Genomic DNA, 20100 nt, shown 5'->3' with positions numbered 1-20100 from the left:
ACTGAATGAATGTGCACAGAGACTGGTAGGGCAGTGTGTAGGCCATGCTACTTTGATCTTTCTGTGACAAAGTCATGAAGTGGCATTTCTGCGTCACAGCATGAAGGAAGTAAAAGCACTGTTCTCTCACAGAGGGCAGACCAATGCTCTCTTACATCTTCTCAAGCCTTAGACTTGTGATGACAGAATCGGAAGTAGATGAAAAAACTGAAATCAGTAGAAGTAGGTTTGTAAGACCATTTAAACTAAATACATAGATAGAAGCAGTAGTCTGAAAATACGAAGCTTTATTGCTCAATTAAGAAAACAGGGGACTTGACCTCAAAACTCAGAGTGTATTGCTGAATTTCACCAGCAGTGATCTGTGATATCTGTGGATACAGCTTTGTTTCTTCACTACTAATCTTGGCGTGTAGTAACATCTTAGTGGGAGGTTGTACTTCTGTACAGTAGTAAATCCACATTGTCACTTGCTCCATTCAATTCGGAAGAAGTACATAAAATACTGGGATAGTGCAGAAACATACTTGGCAACAAGTTGCTAAAGCATCCCATGGATGTTAAGAAATTCCAAAAATTAACCAAACATCCACTTGTATAATGACAAGTGCAATTTACATTCATCACTCCATTGAGTGGGTTAATAGTTACTATTTATTTAGATCTTCTCTGCTAGTAAAAATTTTTATGGCTGCCCCATTTTGGAGATGAAAAATAGTGATTGTATATGGTTTTGTCTCCAGTTACATTTGCTTAAAACTACTTCACTCAATCTGTGAGGGACATCTGTTGGTCAGTAATGGAGTTAACTTGGTTTTGTTCTTTTAGAGGTATCTTCAGAAGCTGGCCTGGTACATTTCATTCCTGGTGTTGTACTTAGTTGAAGGTTTGTGGGGTTTAGTAACACTTTCTAAACCCTAACAGCTGCAGTTTCATGCTCAACAACACTCATAACATGAATAGACATCTCAAGACACATTTATTTATACAAAAGTGCATATTAGTTCTCAAAAGTTGCTCTTTGCAAGTGAAGCTGTTTTAAATGTTATTCCAAGGCACAGGAAAGTCATAATTCTTTTCTTTTTAAATAGATGAAGTTGTCTTCTATGTACAGTAGGTAGATAAAAGTAATTGCACCAGAAACAAGTGCCATGGCTGTTCTTCCTGTGAATGTGATTCCTTTGTTTTTGAAGGAATGCTTGGTGTGTGTGACTGGAGTGACTCAGTGCTTTTCCACAGTTGTCTGAGTGGCATCGTCCGCTGTAGAATGCAGTTATGGATCTCACTGAAAGTGGGCTTGTGTCCCCTTTTAAAATGAGACACAGAGGCACTTTATGCTTTTTGCCTTAAAGCGTTTCCTTCTTTTTCTTTTGTGAAAGAAAATAACAGCTAAAAGCAAAATGAGGGTAGAGAAAAGGCAGCAAGCAAAAAATATTAACGGCTTCTTCTGAGAAATAAACAAGCAGAAGCTACACTGCTTTTCATGGCTAGAAGGGCCACAGACTGAGTAGTCAGCAGGAAAGCCATTGTTGCTTATCAGGCTGTTGTAAAATTTTATTGAAGGCTTTCCTTTTGAATCTGAAGTGAAGAATCCAAATCTGGGCTTGGATTTTTCTTCAGTCAGCTTAAACGCATAGTAGCCTTTAATCTTGACTTTGTCAATGTAGGAGGCTGAGAAGGAAAATAAACCAAAACAAAGTGTTAGTAAAAACATTGCAAGTAAAACCTGCAGACTTTCTGGCAAGGAGTTCAGATTTCAAATTGGTATCAATTTAAAAACTGTACTTGCATCATAAAATATTTTCTGCTTCTAATATTCAGTTGTCTCAATTATGTAGGAACAGTGTTTTACTGTTTTTAAAAAATCCTATTGATTTGTGAATTTTGGACCTACCCCATGAAAACTGGATTTGTACAGGGTTGGAGCTGGGAGTTTGTTTTCTTGGGAAGAGCTAGATGCTGCTCTTAACTGAAGCCTGCTGCAGTGACTCAAGAGCAGCTGCCCATTGGTGCCATGAGAGCAGCTTTCCAAGAATTCCTGCCCTGCTCCAAACTCACCTGTTCATCCCTGTAGCATGCATGGCTCTGTTACACTGCTGCACCCAAGTGCTGGGTGAAAATACTTCAAATAGCAGGCCTTGAAGTCATATGCAAGAGTGAGCACAGTGGGGAATGTGACCCAGATAAAGAATTAATAAAGACAAAAAAATATAAATTGGGGGATCTTTTTGTGAGTACTGTGAAGTGTCATGCTCTCTGAAAATTAAAATTGGAATACTATAAAGAAGTGCCCTTTAAACAACCCTATTATTTAACAACTTTCTTTAATAATGTATTGTTCTTTTATTTGCAGTAAGAAATTAGCATGGAAAATAAATCAGCAAATGCTCATTAGTCCTGTAGTAAGTGAGAAAGCTAAGCACTCTCCAGAACACTTTGTTTCTTGGTGTCTAAAAGTAATCTGAAGCCATATTTAGCCATGAGTAAGATTGGTCTCATTTTTTATTAACTCTTAGAGAGGAGAAACCAGGATACCTAGACTGTGTTTAGTGTCAGTTGCCTCAGAAATGCTTTTGGATCCCCCATGTCCTGGTCAGGATCTCTCTAATGCTCACCAGTGGGGAACAGGGAGGGCAGGGATGTATTGCACATCTCATTTTGCCTGTATAGTTCAGGTACCTAGGCCTTGCTGGTAGCCTGTGTCTCACTGCTTTTCTTTAATGATTGGTTGGAGGAAGAGGGAGGGGAGGGGTGAGGAGGGTGAGGGCCCTGCAGCATTTCTCATACAATAAGCTGTTGCTGAAGATCATTGCCTTGAATGTTTTTGTCCTCTACCTCCATAACTCTTACTAGTTTTTCTCTAAAGTGAAGAAGTAGATTTCCATATGTGCCCAGGAGAAAACAAGTAGTAGAACAAGAGCTTGAGTTGGACTGTCCCTTCAACAGCAGCTGGTGCTGCTGGTGCCCTGCTGTATTTCTTCTGTATGTCTCTCCAGGTCTGTGTAGACTTGCTTGCACTATCCTGTCTAATGACTAGTTCAGCAAGCAAGGAGGCTCTTGACTTTCTTTGGAGAGTAGAAATTTTAATTGTCTCTTGGGAGCTGTTGGGCTGAAGTGCCATCTCCTAATAACTTCTGAGTAACTAGTCTGCTGTATGTGCATGCCCAGAGAGCTTCTCACATGATTTAAACTGGAGGCAGCTGTAGCTGCATTTTGTGCAAGGCACTGGTGCCATTTCTCTGTGTCATAGCTGCCCTGAGTGTGACTGCAGAGTCGGGCCCTCGGGGGGCTCAGTGCTGCTGGCTCCTGCAGCCGAACCAGGACTGCTCACTCTGTCCAGAGCAGGACTTGGCTGTGCCTGGGTCTGAGCCATGGAAATAGCTCTGGGAAACTTGCATCTATCAATCACATACCTTTTAAAACCTCTTGTACATATTTGCCCAAGTAATAATTTCGAAGTTCATCATTATCTAAGGATGGGTCATCTATTCCATTGGCTGTGATGTAAATGTCAATGTCACCATAAGTTTTTTTGATCCACCTGAGAACTTTGCGAATTCCCCAAGGCACCACTGCCAAACGAGAAGGGGAGCTCAGGCAGGTGATGTCCTGCAGAAATTGAATGTCACGATCAAATTCATACTGGCTTCCATTCTGAGGTTCATGAATCACAAATCTGGTGGTGAAATGATTCAGTGCATAAAAGTCAGCTGCACCTTTCACAAGCTGCTTTTCCTCACTTGTGAAAGATGGCAACAAAGTAGATGAGAGGCCTTTTCTGTTTTTAAAGGTGATGTATTCCCTCATAGCAGCTGGATAGTCCCCAGTCTTAAATATGGGATTGGCAAACCAGCCTATTTCAAACTGCAGAAACCTGTTGGCAGCTTTTGAATGCGATTCAAAGAAGGGGTTGGCAGGCTCAGCCCAGTCCGAATGCAGGGACAGGGACACTTTGCCATACTGAGAGGACCGGTACTGCTCGTCGTATACTCTCCAGGCCATGGCGTGTGCTATTAACAAATTGTGTGCTGCCCGGTAGGTGTCATTGCTGCTCCTGTTGTAGACATTGCTCAGCTGGTTAGGCTCATTTATTGTAATCCAAAGTTTAACCAAATCGCCAAGCTCCCTAAAACATAAAGCTGCGTAGGCTTGAAAAGCGTAGGCAGTGGATTGGTTCAACCATCCTCCTGTCTGCAGCAAAGGGCCCGGCAGGCCCAGGTAGGTGTGAGTTGGGTAATACAAGGTGACCATGGATTGAACGTTGAGTCTCAGGACTTCACTGATCACACATCTGTAATACCTAAGAACTTGCCTGTTGACCACTGACAGATCTCCATTGGGTAAAATTAGTGACCAGTTGAGTGCAAATCTGTAATGGGTGACTTTCATTTTTTCCAGGAGATCCAGTTGCTTTTTAATACTGACAAAATCTGTGCACTGTGCTGGTCGGGTTTTTAGCTTTACCCCTTCAACTTTGTGCAGAAGCCCATCTCCTGTGACATTCCAGAGGTACAAGCTGGAATCGCAGAACTGAGGTGAGGAAGCTGCCAATTCTGCCTGTGAAAATAAAAATATGTTACAAGAGGTTTTAATTGAATGACCGTAATACCTGCCTGCAGTCTGCATTTCTGCCTGTGTTCAGCTGTCAGTTTGTGCTGGATGTCAGAAGGCCCTGCTTAGATGCTCCAGGGGGAAGAGCATAAACAACTCACCTATATGGGCTTTGTGCTAGAGGTCATTTCACCATTCTGTTCCTTTCCCTATGAAAAACATCAAAGTTGCACTTTTTTCTTTTTGATTACACATGGGCATTTGCCCTGCCACCAGCCTACGTGACATGTTTTCACACAGCTCTCCCTGATGGAGTTCACTCTGGTCGTGCACACAGCAGTTCTCAGGCAGCTGCCAGGAGAGTGCTGGTGAGAACAAGCACCAGGGCCTGTACAAGGAGAGCATGGATTAATTTGGCACTGCTGCTGTGATCAACCTTGTAAAACTGAGGCATAGCAATCTGACAAACAGTTTGTAGCACTTAGTTTTATTTTTTCTATCTCCTGCTAGTTCAAAAGTTTCTGAGTAGCACATATCTTTTTTTTATATTCCAATTTTTAAATGCGTTTTGTAAGTTTCAAAGTACAATATAGTGGAGTTTAAAATATTTGGATTACTTTTTTTTAATAAAATGTACTTGTTTGTGCTGCATATTAACAAGATATATAGAAGCTTAATTTTTTTTTCCCCTATGGTTGTCAGTGAATAGGCTAAATTATGAGATTTTGTTGTTACTTTTTGGGGCTGATATTTATCGTGGGACTGTCTGTGTGTGATGACAAGAAGGGTATCCCAACACTGGCCGTACATACAGTTAGCTTATTTACTAAGTTTAAAGCAGAAATAGAAGAAAAATAAAGTATAAATAGGTCCATTAGGAACCAGTTTGGACAAAAGGTTGTATAATCTGTTTTCTAAAGTGTGCTCAGATGTTAAAACCTCAGGGTTGGTTATCTTCACCCGTGCTATGTGTCTTTTTAAAGAATGGCTTCTTACCCACTTGTCTAAGTGGCACTTAGAGCCAGGCCTAACCCAGGAATGTTAGACGAGACCTGGAGCCTACAGGTAGCTCTGCTGCCACCAGCATAATCACCTTGTCCCTGCCCTTTGTCACTCTCTCCATCAGGCCATCACAAGCATCCCTATGGCCGCACTGCAAACTGGATTTGGAAACCCCTGGTTGAAAAATAACCCAGTAACAATTGGTTAGATCAACTTCTTGGTCTGAAATTTCCTCATCTGATCTGCAACATGGAGATGCAGGCAGAGGGAGGGCTGTGCCTGGAAGGGCTCCTGCAGCAGGGACAGCTGCAGCAGTAGCCAGTTCTCTGTGACCAGCTCACCTGAAAACCTGGAAACGCATGAAATTGAGTTAAGCAATTATGGCTTAACTTCTATTGGCAGTGTGCACTGAAATTCTTGAATCCAAGGTGCTGTATATGGTCATTTGTTCACAAAGCTGAACTTCCTGAAAACTCTTTTCCAGTGATCCTCTTAATATTTTATGCTTACCTTGAGAACAGACTCGGTGATACCCCAGGAGAAGTCACAGGAGAACTGAGCTTGCAAGTTTGGGGTAGAATCCTTTGGGAAGAAGCCATTTTCTCGTATTATTTGTTTATAATAAAGTGCAGATGACTTGGGAATCCTTTCCTTTCTTTTGCTTTTGAAATCTACATAAAACAATCCACGCCTGATGCTGTAAGCATGTTGCCATTCAAAGCCATCAAGGAGGGACCAGGCTGTATAACCAAACACGTCTACGTTGTCGTATTTAATAGCTGCATAAGAGAATGCATAAGAATATACATGAGTTTTGTATTTAGTACTCTAACATATATAAGGGATATTTATGAAAAAGGGCTATTTACTTTGAAAATCTTGAGCATATTCTCAACATGTGTAGGGTTATTGACCCACTGTAACTCATTGCAAAACTGACATCTATATCTTAGTCTTTATTTACTAAAAAAAAGGTGTCAATAATTCCTTAAGAAATTAAATTACTATAAGATGCTTTATTTCTGCTCTGAGCAAACAAGAAATATTATACCACATCCAGGTTTGAAGTTGCATTTGAACTTGCCAGTAAAATAATGCCAGTAAAATTAGAGAATCTTGAGTAAAAATAAAGGGAGCAACAGTTAATCTGGTTTGTAAGTTTGTCATGAAGCTAAAACTCTCCACCTTTATTTGAAAGATGTCTGCAAGTTCAAACATTTGGGAATGTCTACTCTGCTTGTAAATTGAAAAAATTATTTTGTTGGCATGGGACTGTTAATGACTTTAAAGAAGTTGAGTTGACCAACCCAGATTTAGTTACAGAATGGGTGCAGTGCATACTAATTTCTTCAGGCAATCTTAAATGTCCCTCTTCCAAAGGAGTCTAGATATGATCTTTTACGTATAGTATATGAGAAAGATGACAACACAATTGCTTTCTCAGATGTGGAACCTGATTATTCAGGAAGGGCAGCAGAACCTGTAAAGCAGCTTCTCAGCGGACACCAACTAACCACAAAGCCATGTAGGCTCGTGCCAGCTGGCAGCCTGGAAGAAAAAGTCCAAACTCCATGGTCAGTCATGTTCACTGCCTGTCACCAGCTTTGAGCAAGGAAGTAACACGGGGTAACTCCCCATTTTAACCTTATGAGGGCTGGAATACCCAAGGCAAAGCAGTGACCAAGTAGGGTTGCTGAGGATTTTGACACAGACAAGTGGACAAGCCATATTTTACCTGTAGTCCACCACACCAGTAAGTCAAGGAATAAGATGAAGTTTTCTGGTTTATTCTTCCCCAATATTGTTTAGCCTCATTTTCTCAGGACATTTCATTTTGTATCATTCTGTATTTCCACTGAACTTCCTTGCCCTAATCACACCAGGCTGCAACTTGAGTGGAAAGCAGGTTTGCGCAGTGCATGTATGGATGCAGCAAAGTTCCAAGGTACCCAGCAGCATGGGTATAGTCCAGCTGGATGTTTTCCTGGTTGCCAGATGAAAACAGAAAGCCCAAGAGCTTGCCATGTGAATATATGAGAAGCTGATAGACAAGGCCAGAATACTGGAAAGGAGATAAGGAAATGTAACAAAGCAATAAAATGGCATGTATTTTCAAAGAAAGCAACTTCTAGATTAGGGAAACTGTGGGAGAATGTACAAAAATGTCTGAAAATACTCACTGCAAAATGCAGAGGCAGAGAATGATGTAGAGGGTAAAGAGAGAAGATAGAATGGCCATGCAAATAAAGATGAGTACTTGATGTCCACAATGAAGAAAGCTGAACAAATGGGAACAGACATCTAGGGACAGAGTAAGTGACAACTGAGAATGTTTTTGTTTGTAGAAGCATACTGAATTGATGGGGTAAGTTTAATTGTCACAGCAAAAGATGCTGTGGTACTTGAGATGGTGCATGCTGAGACCTTGTGGCTGTTTAAATGGGTAGGAAAAGTACTATTTTATGTATACTTTACGGTAAAGAAAATAAAAAGTTAGGCAGCTGGTAGGTAGAGATCTAGTGGATCAGAGTGAGATTATGTTTGTAGCATTGTCTGCAAGGACAGTGAAAGGAGAGGGCAGAAACAGGTCAGGATCCTGACTGAGTGTTAGAGTGAGGATGAGAAAAGCCTCCTGAAAAACAAGGGGAAGGTTTGGGGCAGAAACAAGGGGCTGAAGGTAGGAAAGTTCAGGAGTTAACTAAGCTCCCCATGTCACCAGAGGTGACATTCACAGAAGAAGATCTCAAGGCTTTTCTGTACCTATTACAGGTGGAGTCTTGGAGTCCTGCAGGAGTAATAGTTTCAGTATGGAAACCCTAACCCTAACCAAACCTAAGCCAATGCAGATGTTGGACTTTAGCTTTCTGGGACAGGGGCTATGGGTTTTTTCTGTTTGTACAACACCTAGCACCAGTAGATCCTGATCCATGACTTGTACTCATGCAGTATAAATAATTAATGATTAACTTGGTTGCTATTATCTCTTAAAAATTATTACAGAGCTACATATCAAATGATCAAAAATGCTCTCTGAAAAACCCAACAAGTAACTTCTGTACAAACCTTGTAAAACCTTATTAATGAAGTTTTTCATCATGTAGATGGCTGTGGTGTCATCTGTTTTCACATGGCTGTCAGTGAACCAGCCATTCTCTGCAATCAAGATTCGAGGACTGTTGTATTCCATTTTAATCCAGTTCAGTACTTCCCTCAAATTGAGTGACAAATTTTGTCCCATTTTTGGTAGAGTGTTTGGAGGTTTAAAGTTACTAGGACCAAAGGAAAAGGCAAAGAAGTCAGCTGTTCCCTTTATGTAGTTTTTTTCATCTTCGGTGAAGTGTGGCAAAAACAAGAATTCATTTTTCAGTTCTTCTGGATAATCCCCATCCCCATGGATGGGTTTAGCAAACCATCCGAGTACTTTCTCCATAGACTTCTGACATTTAGAAATGTCTGACTCATCTTCCAAGTTGTTAGGTTCGATCCAGTGGGATCCCAATACTATGGATATCATCCCCTTCTGATAGGGTTCAAAGTGTTCTTTGTAGGTATGCCAAACTTTTGCATGAGCCTGATGAGAGAAAAATAGCATTAAATTGTAACTCTCTAATAAGTCTCTTTGTGTTCTGGCACCTGGACAGGCCAGTAGCTCCATCTGAGTCACTGCAGGCTTATATGGAAGTATCAGTTAAGGCACGTGAATTACCCTGCACAGTTTAATGGGCAATCACTGTCACCCTGCAGGGTTCCTTGGGATCAGGGCAATGTCAGTATCTCGTGTGCTGTTCCTGTCACACGTTAAGGCTGTGGCTTTTTGCCTTTGAACACACATCTAAATTTCAGGAGAGATCCCACCAGGGATGAGAATAGCTGTTACATGGACACTTTGGAACAGCTCTAACAGTGGGATTTGAACTCTGTCATCTAGCCAGTCCCATCTGAGTCTTTCTCTGTCACACAGTGATTCCTGGCATGGTTAAAATTTCAAATCATCTTCACAATTATTCCATTGGTGTTTCATTTGTCAGTAGTGACTCTGTGCTACTAACTGCTCTGTGCTCCGGGGGTTACTTGGACTTACTCTGATCAAACAACATCCACCTCATCCCTCTTCTTGAGATTTAGTTGTTTTATTTCTGCCTAGTCATATGAACAAGTGTTCAAGTTTTGAGATTTTCACAATCCCTACATGTAAAAACTTGGGCAAAGGACCCAGCTGTGTGTGAAGTTTGAACCCAAATGTCAACTCTTACAGTTCTGAGTGAGAATTTTGTTCATGATTTTAGTTATTTTCTTCTTTGAAATGACCACTGCACTGTATCATATCATAATACCAACTTTTCTGATGATCCTCATGTTTTAGAAAGCATAGCATTATCACACATCAGAATTAGCTTCAAATGTCACATTATTAATCACTTGAATAAGGGCACGCAGCAGACAAAACTTACAGAAAACCAGAAATACATGGGAGGAACCACTAGCATTGTCAAAGTCCCATAAGGAAACAGGACAGGAAGGTCAGAGAAGAGTGACTCTGGACTGCAGTGTGAATCACATCAGGTGATCTGACACAGGGGAGGGGAGCTGACCTCTCCCAGCTGAAGAGTTGTCAAGTAACTCAGGGTTTACCTTATGCCTGTAGTGTGGCTTTATACTCTTAAGCTGGAAAGAAAATAACAGTTTGCACCCAGAAAGAAACATTAGGAGCATTGTGAAACACTGAGTGCTGAGTTAGATTGCCATCATTACTAAGCCAAACAGCAGTGCTTACCTTTGACAATAACTTCAGTTAATTTATCTAGAAACACACAGCCTTGACAGTTTAAAAAAACTCCAAAAGGCCTGATGTCAGGTAGGTATTTGTTTAAACTGGGGAGTACCAAAGAATTACAGTTTGTGAAATTTTGTGTATCAGTTGTTTATGGTTTCTAAGGTCACGCTCGTAACATTTGTTCAAGGTCTGTCTTTGAAAATACTGATAAAGTGACGCTAACCTTTGAAATGCAGGCTCTGTAGCTGAAGAGGGAAGCCAGCAAAAACGGACTCATGAGGCAACTTGCAAGAGAGAGTTAAAGTATTATCAAATGGATCTCTTAGCAGCCTCATCAGAAAATTTAAGTGTCCAATGCCATCTCCTCAGTTGCCCTCCCTGTCCTCTCCTCAAGGTCCCTCCAGCCTGGAGTGGCTGCTGGGGCCAGGCTTACTCTGTGTTTTCTCACCTGGTTTGTACACTTTTTCTCCAGACACAGCCCACAAACATCACTGTTGAACGAGAGGCATATGGCTGCATTTACTTAACAAGAAGCCCCCACTGCACTCAGCTGTATAATGCACAGTGCCAAGTTCCATGATAATAGCATCAGGTAAATCACAGCAATCACACTTTTTGAGGTGAAATGGAGAAAGACAGCTTTGCCAAAAAAACAACTAATTAGAATATGATACTGACATGTAAAAACCAATCAGGGATAACTCATATTCATACACATCTTCAGGAAGTGATTAGAAGAAAATAAAGTTACTATTAATATAATGTGTACAGCAGAGAATACAGCCACAGGTATAATTCTAGAGGAGTAGACCTCAAGTATAAATAAGTACATTTAATATGAGTCAAGATAGAATCCTCATATACAAACTTGTATGTATCACTGATGACTTAATTCTGAGGACTAACTCTTACTGTTAAAAACTTGTCACTGTCTATAGTAAGGGTTTTACAGACATAGTAGACACAATATAATTTGCTTGCCTGTAATTCTGTTTTGAGTTGTTAATTAAAGAAGCTTAACATTCTCAGAAGGTGTTTGCTAAATGCAAACTATTGTTGATGGAATCAGCTGATTTATATAATTTTTTTAAGACCAGATATAAAACAAACATTAATATAAGAGCTGTATCGTACATCAAATTGGGCATTTTCAGTAAATCTTGACTAATCTTTTTTCAGTTAGAGTTTAATCCCTAATCTTTCACTTTCCTTGTTAGAGCAAGGACAAATGTCAAGGCTAAATACACAGTTAGAGCAGGATCAATACTGGGTATTTATTCTAGATACGTATGACTCATTAATTTCAGCATATTTTCCTGGTATTAATGTAGAAAATATTCCCTAGTCTTGAAAGTCACAGAGAGTGCTATGTCAGGTAGTACTAACTCCTTAAAAAGGCTAGAAAAGTCAACTTAATAAACTGAAGACAACAGTTTTGTTCTTCTCACTTTTTGAAATAGTCTCACACTCCTTCAAATTCCGATCTTGTAATTTAACATAATTGTATGCAAAAAGCTTTCACTAGAAAGAGCAATACTTTCAAATTCCTAAGATACTTTAGTCCAACAATTTTCCTTTGAACAGCAATGAGTATACAAAACAATATCGGGGTATATGGAGTTATTTTAGTGTACTGGAAATCAAGAACATTTAGGAAAATTAGAATTGAAAAAAATGCTAATAAAATTATTTGGATTTTTGTTTAATTGTTTGATGTTTAAACAATGAAGAACTAGAATATAGTGTCTGATGATGATGATGTTACTCTTCAGAGGAAGGGCAGGGGTGTGTGGCTTATTTGGAGAGTGTATTTCCATTCAAGGTCTTTTTGGTCTGTGGTAAAGATGCCCCATAGTCAGTAGAGCTAACGTAGAACTAAACCTTTTCTTTTTCAAACTGAATCTCAATCCTTGTAAGTAGTGCCTACATCTCAAGATGCAGGCAACTGCACTTCTTGAGAGGGTGTTATGAAGGACTGAGGCTTTACTATCAGATTTGTTGTATGTTAACTGTCCTGCATTTGGATTGTGTTTTCCCTAATGATTACCCAGAAATGTAAGAAAGCTAACCTGAAAATAACAAATCATCAAAAAACTATGAATCAGTGCTGAATTTTACATCATCACTGATGGCTACTACTATTTGAAAAATCTTCCAGCAAAGACATTTACAAGCATAGATGATTCTGGTGTCCACCCTAGAGCCATACTTGATGGAGAGAGGTTTCCCTTGTCCTGTAAGAAATACAGGTGCTGGTGTAGTTTCACCTTTCTGCATCCTGAGGAAAGGAGTCTCCTTTGGGGGAAGGGAAGGAGGTGTCTGGTAGGACATAGAGGTAATAGTTATTTCTCATTCATGAAGCAGAAATTTGTTTTTAAGGAGAATGAATTATAGGACTTTCCTGGGGTGCACTCATCCACAGATCCCAAAGTCAGCAGTGTCCACAAAGAGATCCTGGCATAGTGAGATCTGTCACAGAGCTGGGAGTAATGCAGCTGGGCACAGAAAAGAACCTGATCTGCAATGGACCTATAGGGAGACAGCAGGCTTGAAAGTGAATTTATTGCTTTTTCCAAGTATGTGATGAAGACATTTTTTAGAGATACATCATTATGATATTTCTCCCCTGGGCTTTTCTGCCAGATGGAAAGGAGTGTGAATAATCTTTAACAGGAAATAAGAAAAGAAAAGAAAAGAAAAGAAAAGAAAAGAAAAGAAAAGAAAAGAAAAGAAAAGAAAAGAAAAGAAAAGAAAAGAAAAGAAAAGAAAAGAAAAGAAAAGAAAAGAAAAGAAAAGAAAAGAAAAGAAAAGAGAAGAGAAGAGAAGAGAAGAGAAAAGAAAAGAAAAGAAAAGAAAAGAAAAGAAAAGAAAAGAAAAGAAAAGAAAAGAAAAGAAAAAGCACCCCTTTCTGCCTACTAACAAAGGCAGAACTTCCTGAAGGGCATGATACAGATGAGGAAAAGAAGACAGGTTGGTCTGCCCTTGTGATATTAACAAACCTAAAACCAAGTATGAAAGAACATAACTAGATATAGGGAAAATGGTAATAATATATCAGGTATACATCTCACATAGGTCCAGCCACAGTGATTCATCTACTTTGTATTTTCTTGCTTCTTGTCAGATTTATTTACAGATAAATCAAAGAAATCCCTCTAATTTTTCTGTGTGCCATTTTTTTCTTCTATGCTTCAGTATGACATCTGCCTCAGGAGCAAGCTCATAGGTTTTTTTATTTCCTTTGGTGTGTCTTTCAAATGTTGCATAGCAAATTACCCATTATTATTAATTGTTTTCTCATGTTGCCTTTGTGAAGTGCAGTCTCCTTTAATGCAGAACAGAAATGCACTTTTGATGGCCACTCTCCATCTGGTAGAAGATTCCACATGCTCCTTTTATTACTCATAATAACCATACGATTGAAGAGAGATTTATCCAAGAGAATCCCTTAGCAATTTATAATTAATAAGCATCAAAGTTCAGATTCCATATTAATTTCCATAGAGGTAGTATCGAGTCCTTTGAAACGGTCAGTAGCAATGATTACTCTCTGTGTATGATTAGAATACATCATAACATGGAAGTATATCTTTAAAACTGAAATTTTTTCAAATTGAAATTCAAAATTCTTCTTCTGGATTATTTTCCCAATATGGATCTCCTAAGCACTGTGCTTAGCAGCCTTTGATTCTGCATTCATTACCTCTCTTTACAGATCCTGAACAGCAAGGCCTTGTAAAAGGCAGGGCTGTCTAAGTAGATGTGTCTGGGGCATTCCCCTAACAGGAGGTGAGGCTTGGAGGGGAGCACAGGCAGGAGGCGCTTCAGCATCAGCAATGCCTTGTGCCAGCCAACACACAGAGCTCTGGGGCTGGATGAAGACAGACCAACCCTACTTTTGTTGGAACACCTTAATAAAATCATTATCTGCCTAGTTATCTGTAGGAATTCATTCATGGAAGCAGATAATTTTTTAATCAGTTCTAAAATGCATCATGGAGATGATTCTTGAGGTCCTCTTCCAACCTGGTATTCTATGAACTTTTCCATATGCCAGCCAATTATTTGGGTTTTAAGACTTGATATTGCTTTTGAAAGCAATAAAATTGATAGTTTATAACTAAGAGAAATTTCTTCAGCCCTTTTCTAGGAATACAAAGATCTCCAGCAACTTTCAAATTGTTCTTACAATAAAATAATCCAAAGTCCAGAAAAGCAGAGGTTTATGGTTTGTTATATTGTTTTTGTGACTCTATTAAACTTAGCTTCAGGTTGTGATTGAAATATCACATAAAAGCACTCCTTTATATAAACAGTGATTAGTTCTGATAACACCATGACTGCAACAATACACAAGGAAATTAAACTAAAAGTAGGATTCGTGCAAGAGCTTAATTTAATTTCTCCAGAGATCCTATTAAAAGGCTTGAGAATGATTTTCAGCAAATTGCTGTGTAACAGTGTGGCAAGATTAGCTTCATTTCAGCATTACTTGACATTCTTCCCTGCTCTGTATATTCAATGGACAGACCTGGTTTGTGCACAGGGTGGCATTGAGGACTGTGTCTGTCAACAGTCTGTCCATAAATGAAGCCTTGACATGGACAAGAATGTGGTTCCTCCTAAAGCTGATGACATAAATGGCAATCTTTTCAAGAGCTTTACCAGGCCTTGCCTCACACTGCCAAAACCTGACATTTTGGTTGATCTTTTATTTTTGGGATAATGTTTTTGGTCTGCAGTGGGAAATTAGAAGGTAGTCATAATACAATGTCTGAGAAACAGACCAATATATACCAGTCATGTAATAAAAAACCCATGTGAAATCTCCTTAAAGAGAGAATCTTACAACTTTTCTTTATGCTCAAAGGAGATGTATTTCACAACACATGAATCCTGATTGTGCATCAATATGTTCTAGTAATACTGTGTTGTCAACAATGCAAAACGAACCAAACATTTAAACACACACAAGAGTCTTTGAGAAGGATTCTGGCTAGTTGGCTTGGATACATACAGCACCAGCTGTGACCTCTGTGAAATGGCTGGCTGGCATTACAGATTATTAAGAGAAATAAATCTTTATAATTAAAGATAAGAAGAGTTAACTCATATCCACTGGTACCTCAAGAGTTTCCATTCCATCTCTAACCCAAACCAGAAAACACCAGTTCCTCAAATACTCCACTACCAATTCGAGATTTTTCATTGATCTCAAATCTAAAATCTTAAGAAATTTTACAGTAGTACAGGAGAGAACTGCTAATACTTTAGGTAATGTTCATGAGGTTGTAAGAACGGAAAATAAATTTCCACAGGAAAATAATTTCTCCCCAAGAATAATAAAACAGTAGTTACAGGACTGTGTGCTGCTGAAAGTCTCCTTATCTCTTTCATCTAAGTGCTTTATTTTATACTCTAGAACAAGAAGCAACTATCAAATCAAGTCTGAGAGACAAATAATATTGACCAAAAAAATTAGGTCAGTAATTTTTGTATCAGACCCAGCTGTGCTTGGCTTCCTGGAAAATCCAATTGATTCTTTGGCAGAGCAGTATTGCTCCCTGTGTGCAGTGTGCTGCTTACATGGATTCACCAGAAAGTGCAGAGACTGCCTACCTGGTACTCCACATTTGATTGTGACCCTCAGAAATGAGGGCAAGAAATACTGCAAACTTACATGGTATCTTTTACATGCATTATATAAAATAGCACTTGAAAATAAAAAGAAGGACTTCGCATCGTTTTTGTTTGGGATGCTTCACAAATCTTTACAGTTAAATCATTCTTCTGCTAAGTCTAAAATCAGTTAGTGACTCAGGATGCTTGAAAACTTTTCTGTGTGTAAAACTTCTATTGATTGCAACGTGACTTTTTTGAAAAATGATGTTCCTTCGGTTCAAGGCCAGAAGCAAATACAAGAATTTATCAGTTGCAGAATATTTTAACTACTCTGGCAAATATTTTTTCCCACATGCATATTTCGTTTTGTAGGATAAACCCATTCAGATGTATTTGTTAATTACATATATAATGTATGGCAAATTGTAGAAAAGTTCTCTTCGTGACAGTTAAGAATAGTCTCAGCAGGGGGAATTATACTGGCTGCAGAGATGGGATAGTGACCTGCTCTGTAAAGTGCTTTGAGCATGGCAGATGCAAAAAATACTGTACATCATGGAAATAATTTGAAACTCTTGAGTACTGAAGAGGGCATTTGTTTTGTTCTGAACCCAAGAAGTGCCAACCCTACTAGTTTAGAAGCAAACATTTTGCAATATGATCTTACTAAGCTAGAACCAATCATACTTACATACGCATACTCCATGGCCAGTAAAATTGATTCAATATGCAAATACAAATGAATTTCCTTTTAAGCTAATAGAATAGTCATTTCAGTATGGCCAAATCTGTTTAATTAAAGGTAAAGAACAAAGAATGCTCTTTATTAGTTAGAATTTGTATGTAAAAGCTAATTTAAATAAAATAATAAACAAGCTCTTTAAAACAAATAATTACTGAGTCAGCTGTTGTGGCAAGCAGTAAGATCAAAGTGAGGATTAACAAAAAGACTGCCTTAGCTAAAGGCTATTTCTTGGTGCTTTCACAGTAGGTGATTATTTTACAAACCATTGATCACAGGACCAATTCCTCCTATTATTTCCCACAGCAGTGCAAGATCAATTTGTAAAATCTTATTATACTGTACCTTGATCAAATTGTGTCCTACTGAGTAGACAGTTCTCATTTTCCCTCTCTCTCCTGGAGCATGAATACCTGTGCCATACCCATGCCAAGCAACTAAATATGGATTGTGGATTGTAATCCAATACTTAACACGATCCCCAAAGGTCTGGAAGCAAAAGGTGGCATAGTCATTGAAGATATCAATCAATGATTCATTTTTCCATCCCGCGTATTTTTCTTGCAGCATCAAGGGCAGGTCCCAGTGGTACAGCGTAACCACGGGGTCAATATTTCTGTACAGCAGAGAGTCAATAAGGGTGTTATAATACTGAAGTCCTTTTTCATTGGGAGCTGCTACCACTCCAGTGGGGAAAAGCCTTGACCATGAAATTGAAAACTGGTAAAAAGTAACTCCCAAAAAATCCAGAGCGGACAAATCTTTGTCCAACAAGATGTAACTGTCACTGGAGGTGCCTGTGCTGTCAACATCCCTGAACTCCGCGTGCGTGAAGTGGTCCCAGATAGAGAAGCCTTTCCCGTCCTTTCTCCAGCTGCCTTCCACCTGGAAAGCTCCTGTCCCTACACCCCACAGAAACTTTTTGGGGAAAGTGTCATATAAGAACATCTGTGTTTCACTCACGGGGCTGAAGTGGGAGTCCTTTTTCCACACCGATCTTCCCTCTCCAGCAAACCCAGTAACTATCCTTATGAAAACTAATGTCCAAAAAGCAACAATCTTCTCCAGTCGTTGGCCACACATTGTGCCAGTTTATAGTGCCAGTGTTAAAAGTCGGGTTTCTTGTACTGCTGAAAAAAATCCATTCTTTTGCTGGACTCCACGCCGTGCAGACTGTCTTCATTTGCCACAAGCTGCTGGAGTGTCTTATCAAAGCTTCACTAAAAGCTTGTGATTGTAAAAGCCCTGTCAATGATTAGCCTGAACTGTGAGACGTAGAATGGGTCAGAGAATGGTGTAATTTATTGGGAGGTGGCCTCTGCTTGGCCACTGAGACACCTACCTGTCTTCTTGCTGCAGGCTGCCTGAACAACAGAAATGCTAGGAACTAATTTATCCTCATTTAAGGTCAGCCATTCAGACAGGATAATATAGGTGACAGAGGGTCTAAGAAGTTATCACATCCTTTATTCTTGTGGAACTGTACTTCGAGGAAACATTAATACAATTCACACTACATAATCACCAATTTAAAGGAGATTTATCCTATCTGTGTAATTGGATGGCTGGAAGGGCAGTGCATGATTCTTCAGTCCTACCCTGCTCAAACAACCTACTTCTGCCAAAAAAATCTTCCCGGACTTGTGGGAAATTTTGTTGTGAACAAGAGATATACACACATCCAACTAACTATATAAAAACACAAAGCAAGTCAATATTTCTTTCAAACACGTGCAACCATTTTTCATTCCACATAAAAGTTTCCTGTACAGCACTACACACAGCATCAGTACAAAATCAACAGGGGACTATTCCAGTTCTTACACAATTTTCCTGGATTTCTTCAAATAAACACAATTAGCAAAGATAATTAGCCCTGAAAGATGCTATTTCAGTATTGATTAATTTAACAATTCATACACACAGCTGGAGCATCAGTACAGCAAATATTTATAGAGCAATTTTGCAGTATAATTTAATCTTTTAACATGTTTAGCAACAGTATGTATGTTGAGATATAGTCAATTTATTCAATATAGTAAGACTGATGCCTGCCAGTTTTGTTTTTCTTGAGGTACAGTAATATAAAGTGTGTCCATAACGTGTTGCAATGTCTCAAGCCTCTGAATCCAGTTTCTTACTGCTTGGTCATATTTAACTGCTTGGGCAGTAATTTAACTTCATGAAGTAAAAGAGGAAGCAGTTAAACTGATGAGAATCATATCGTGACTTGAATTTGGAAGAAGGATTTCATTACCTGAGAGCAAAGACTTGGGGAAAGGAAATGCTGTGATTGTTGTTAATTTGGAAATCAATCAGCAGAGAAGAGTGAGATATGATCAGGGGCTGTTGGGAAGAAAGGGTGTGAAAGGAGGGGAAGAGAATGAATAGTTCCACTGGCTCAAGTGGCAGAGTCAGGACAGGCTCCAGCCCTGGTGCTGTATGAGGACACCATACAGTATGATGATGCTGCACTGTGGGATTTCCTGCCTCTATCCACACACCTAATCAATCTGTTTCAAAATGCATCAAGACTGGGAGAAGCTGAAATCTCCAGGGCTGATACAAATTGCTGATACAAATTCATATTTGCTGATACAAATTCAGTAGTGAGGAAGCCTAATGATTATTCAGTTCAGTTCCTATTTATAGTTTTCCTTTTCTTCTTTGCCTTTGCCAAGGCATGTGATTCAAATGAAGACAACAGTTTTTCCCTTGACTCTTGAATACGTACTCTCCTTGTTTTGCGGTTTGGTTTGAAAATCTGGGGTTTGATCTACAGAAATGCCAAACGCATTAGTTGAAAGGATAGAGTTTTGAATGTTAGACTGAGTATCTGAGTTGACACGTTCGTTTTGCTTAGATATGTAAATGAAGAAAAAGACCTAAAGACAAAGTTCACTCAGAAGATATGTAATGTTTACATTAACATCAGCTGCTCTACTAGCGTTAGGTGCTCAAAGAAACGCAACTTATGTCATTGCCCACAACAGCGTCATGCAGATCCCTTATCTTCACCTTATACAGCAAAAACTGTTTGAAAGGGATCAAGTCTTTTCTAAAGACACATAAATGTGATAGATACTATAGAAAGTCTAATGTAAATAGAAACTACACCTCAGCTTTATGAAGAATTTTTGGAATTTTTCATCTGTAACAAGATGTTAATTTCTGCTTCTACGATGCCAGAAAATTTTTATTTTCTTTACTGGAGAGTCTAGTAAGAAAAATATGTTTTATGGCATTCTTCCAAAATAGAGACTACAATCTCGTAAATGAGTATTTTAAGGCTCATTACTACTATTACTACAAAAAAAATCACAATTCAACCTGAAATTTCACTTAAAAAGTTGGTTTCAATTCCAAAAGAGTGTCAACACAGCAATATACAAAGCTGAGAAAATAAACT

The 20100-nt window shown here is 39.0% G+C and overlaps 1 protein-coding gene across 1 annotated transcript; it reads right to left on the bottom strand.

Moving 5' to 3' along the window:
- Window positions 1-286: 286 nt before the first annotated feature.
- On the bottom strand, window positions 287-17942 carry KLB (klotho beta). The gene is given in 6 exon segments (XM_063401793.1): window positions 287-1671; window positions 3414-4557; window positions 6064-6332; window positions 8617-9124; window positions 17037-17795; window positions 17797-17942. Coding segments are annotated over 6 exon segments (3120 nt in total). The 5' UTR covers window positions 17875-17942; the 3' UTR covers window positions 287-1309.
- Between the last annotated feature and the right edge of the window lie 2158 nt (window positions 17943-20100).

Source organism: Prinia subflava, chromosome 7 (genome assembly GCF_021018805.1).
Source record: "Prinia subflava isolate CZ2003 ecotype Zambia chromosome 7, Cam_Psub_1.2, whole genome shotgun sequence".
In the NCBI taxonomy this organism is placed as follows: Eukaryota; Metazoa; Chordata; class Aves; order Passeriformes; family Cisticolidae; genus Prinia; species Prinia subflava.
Note: the sequence above shows the minus strand (reverse complement) of the source record. Positions and strands in the feature narration are given on the sequence as shown.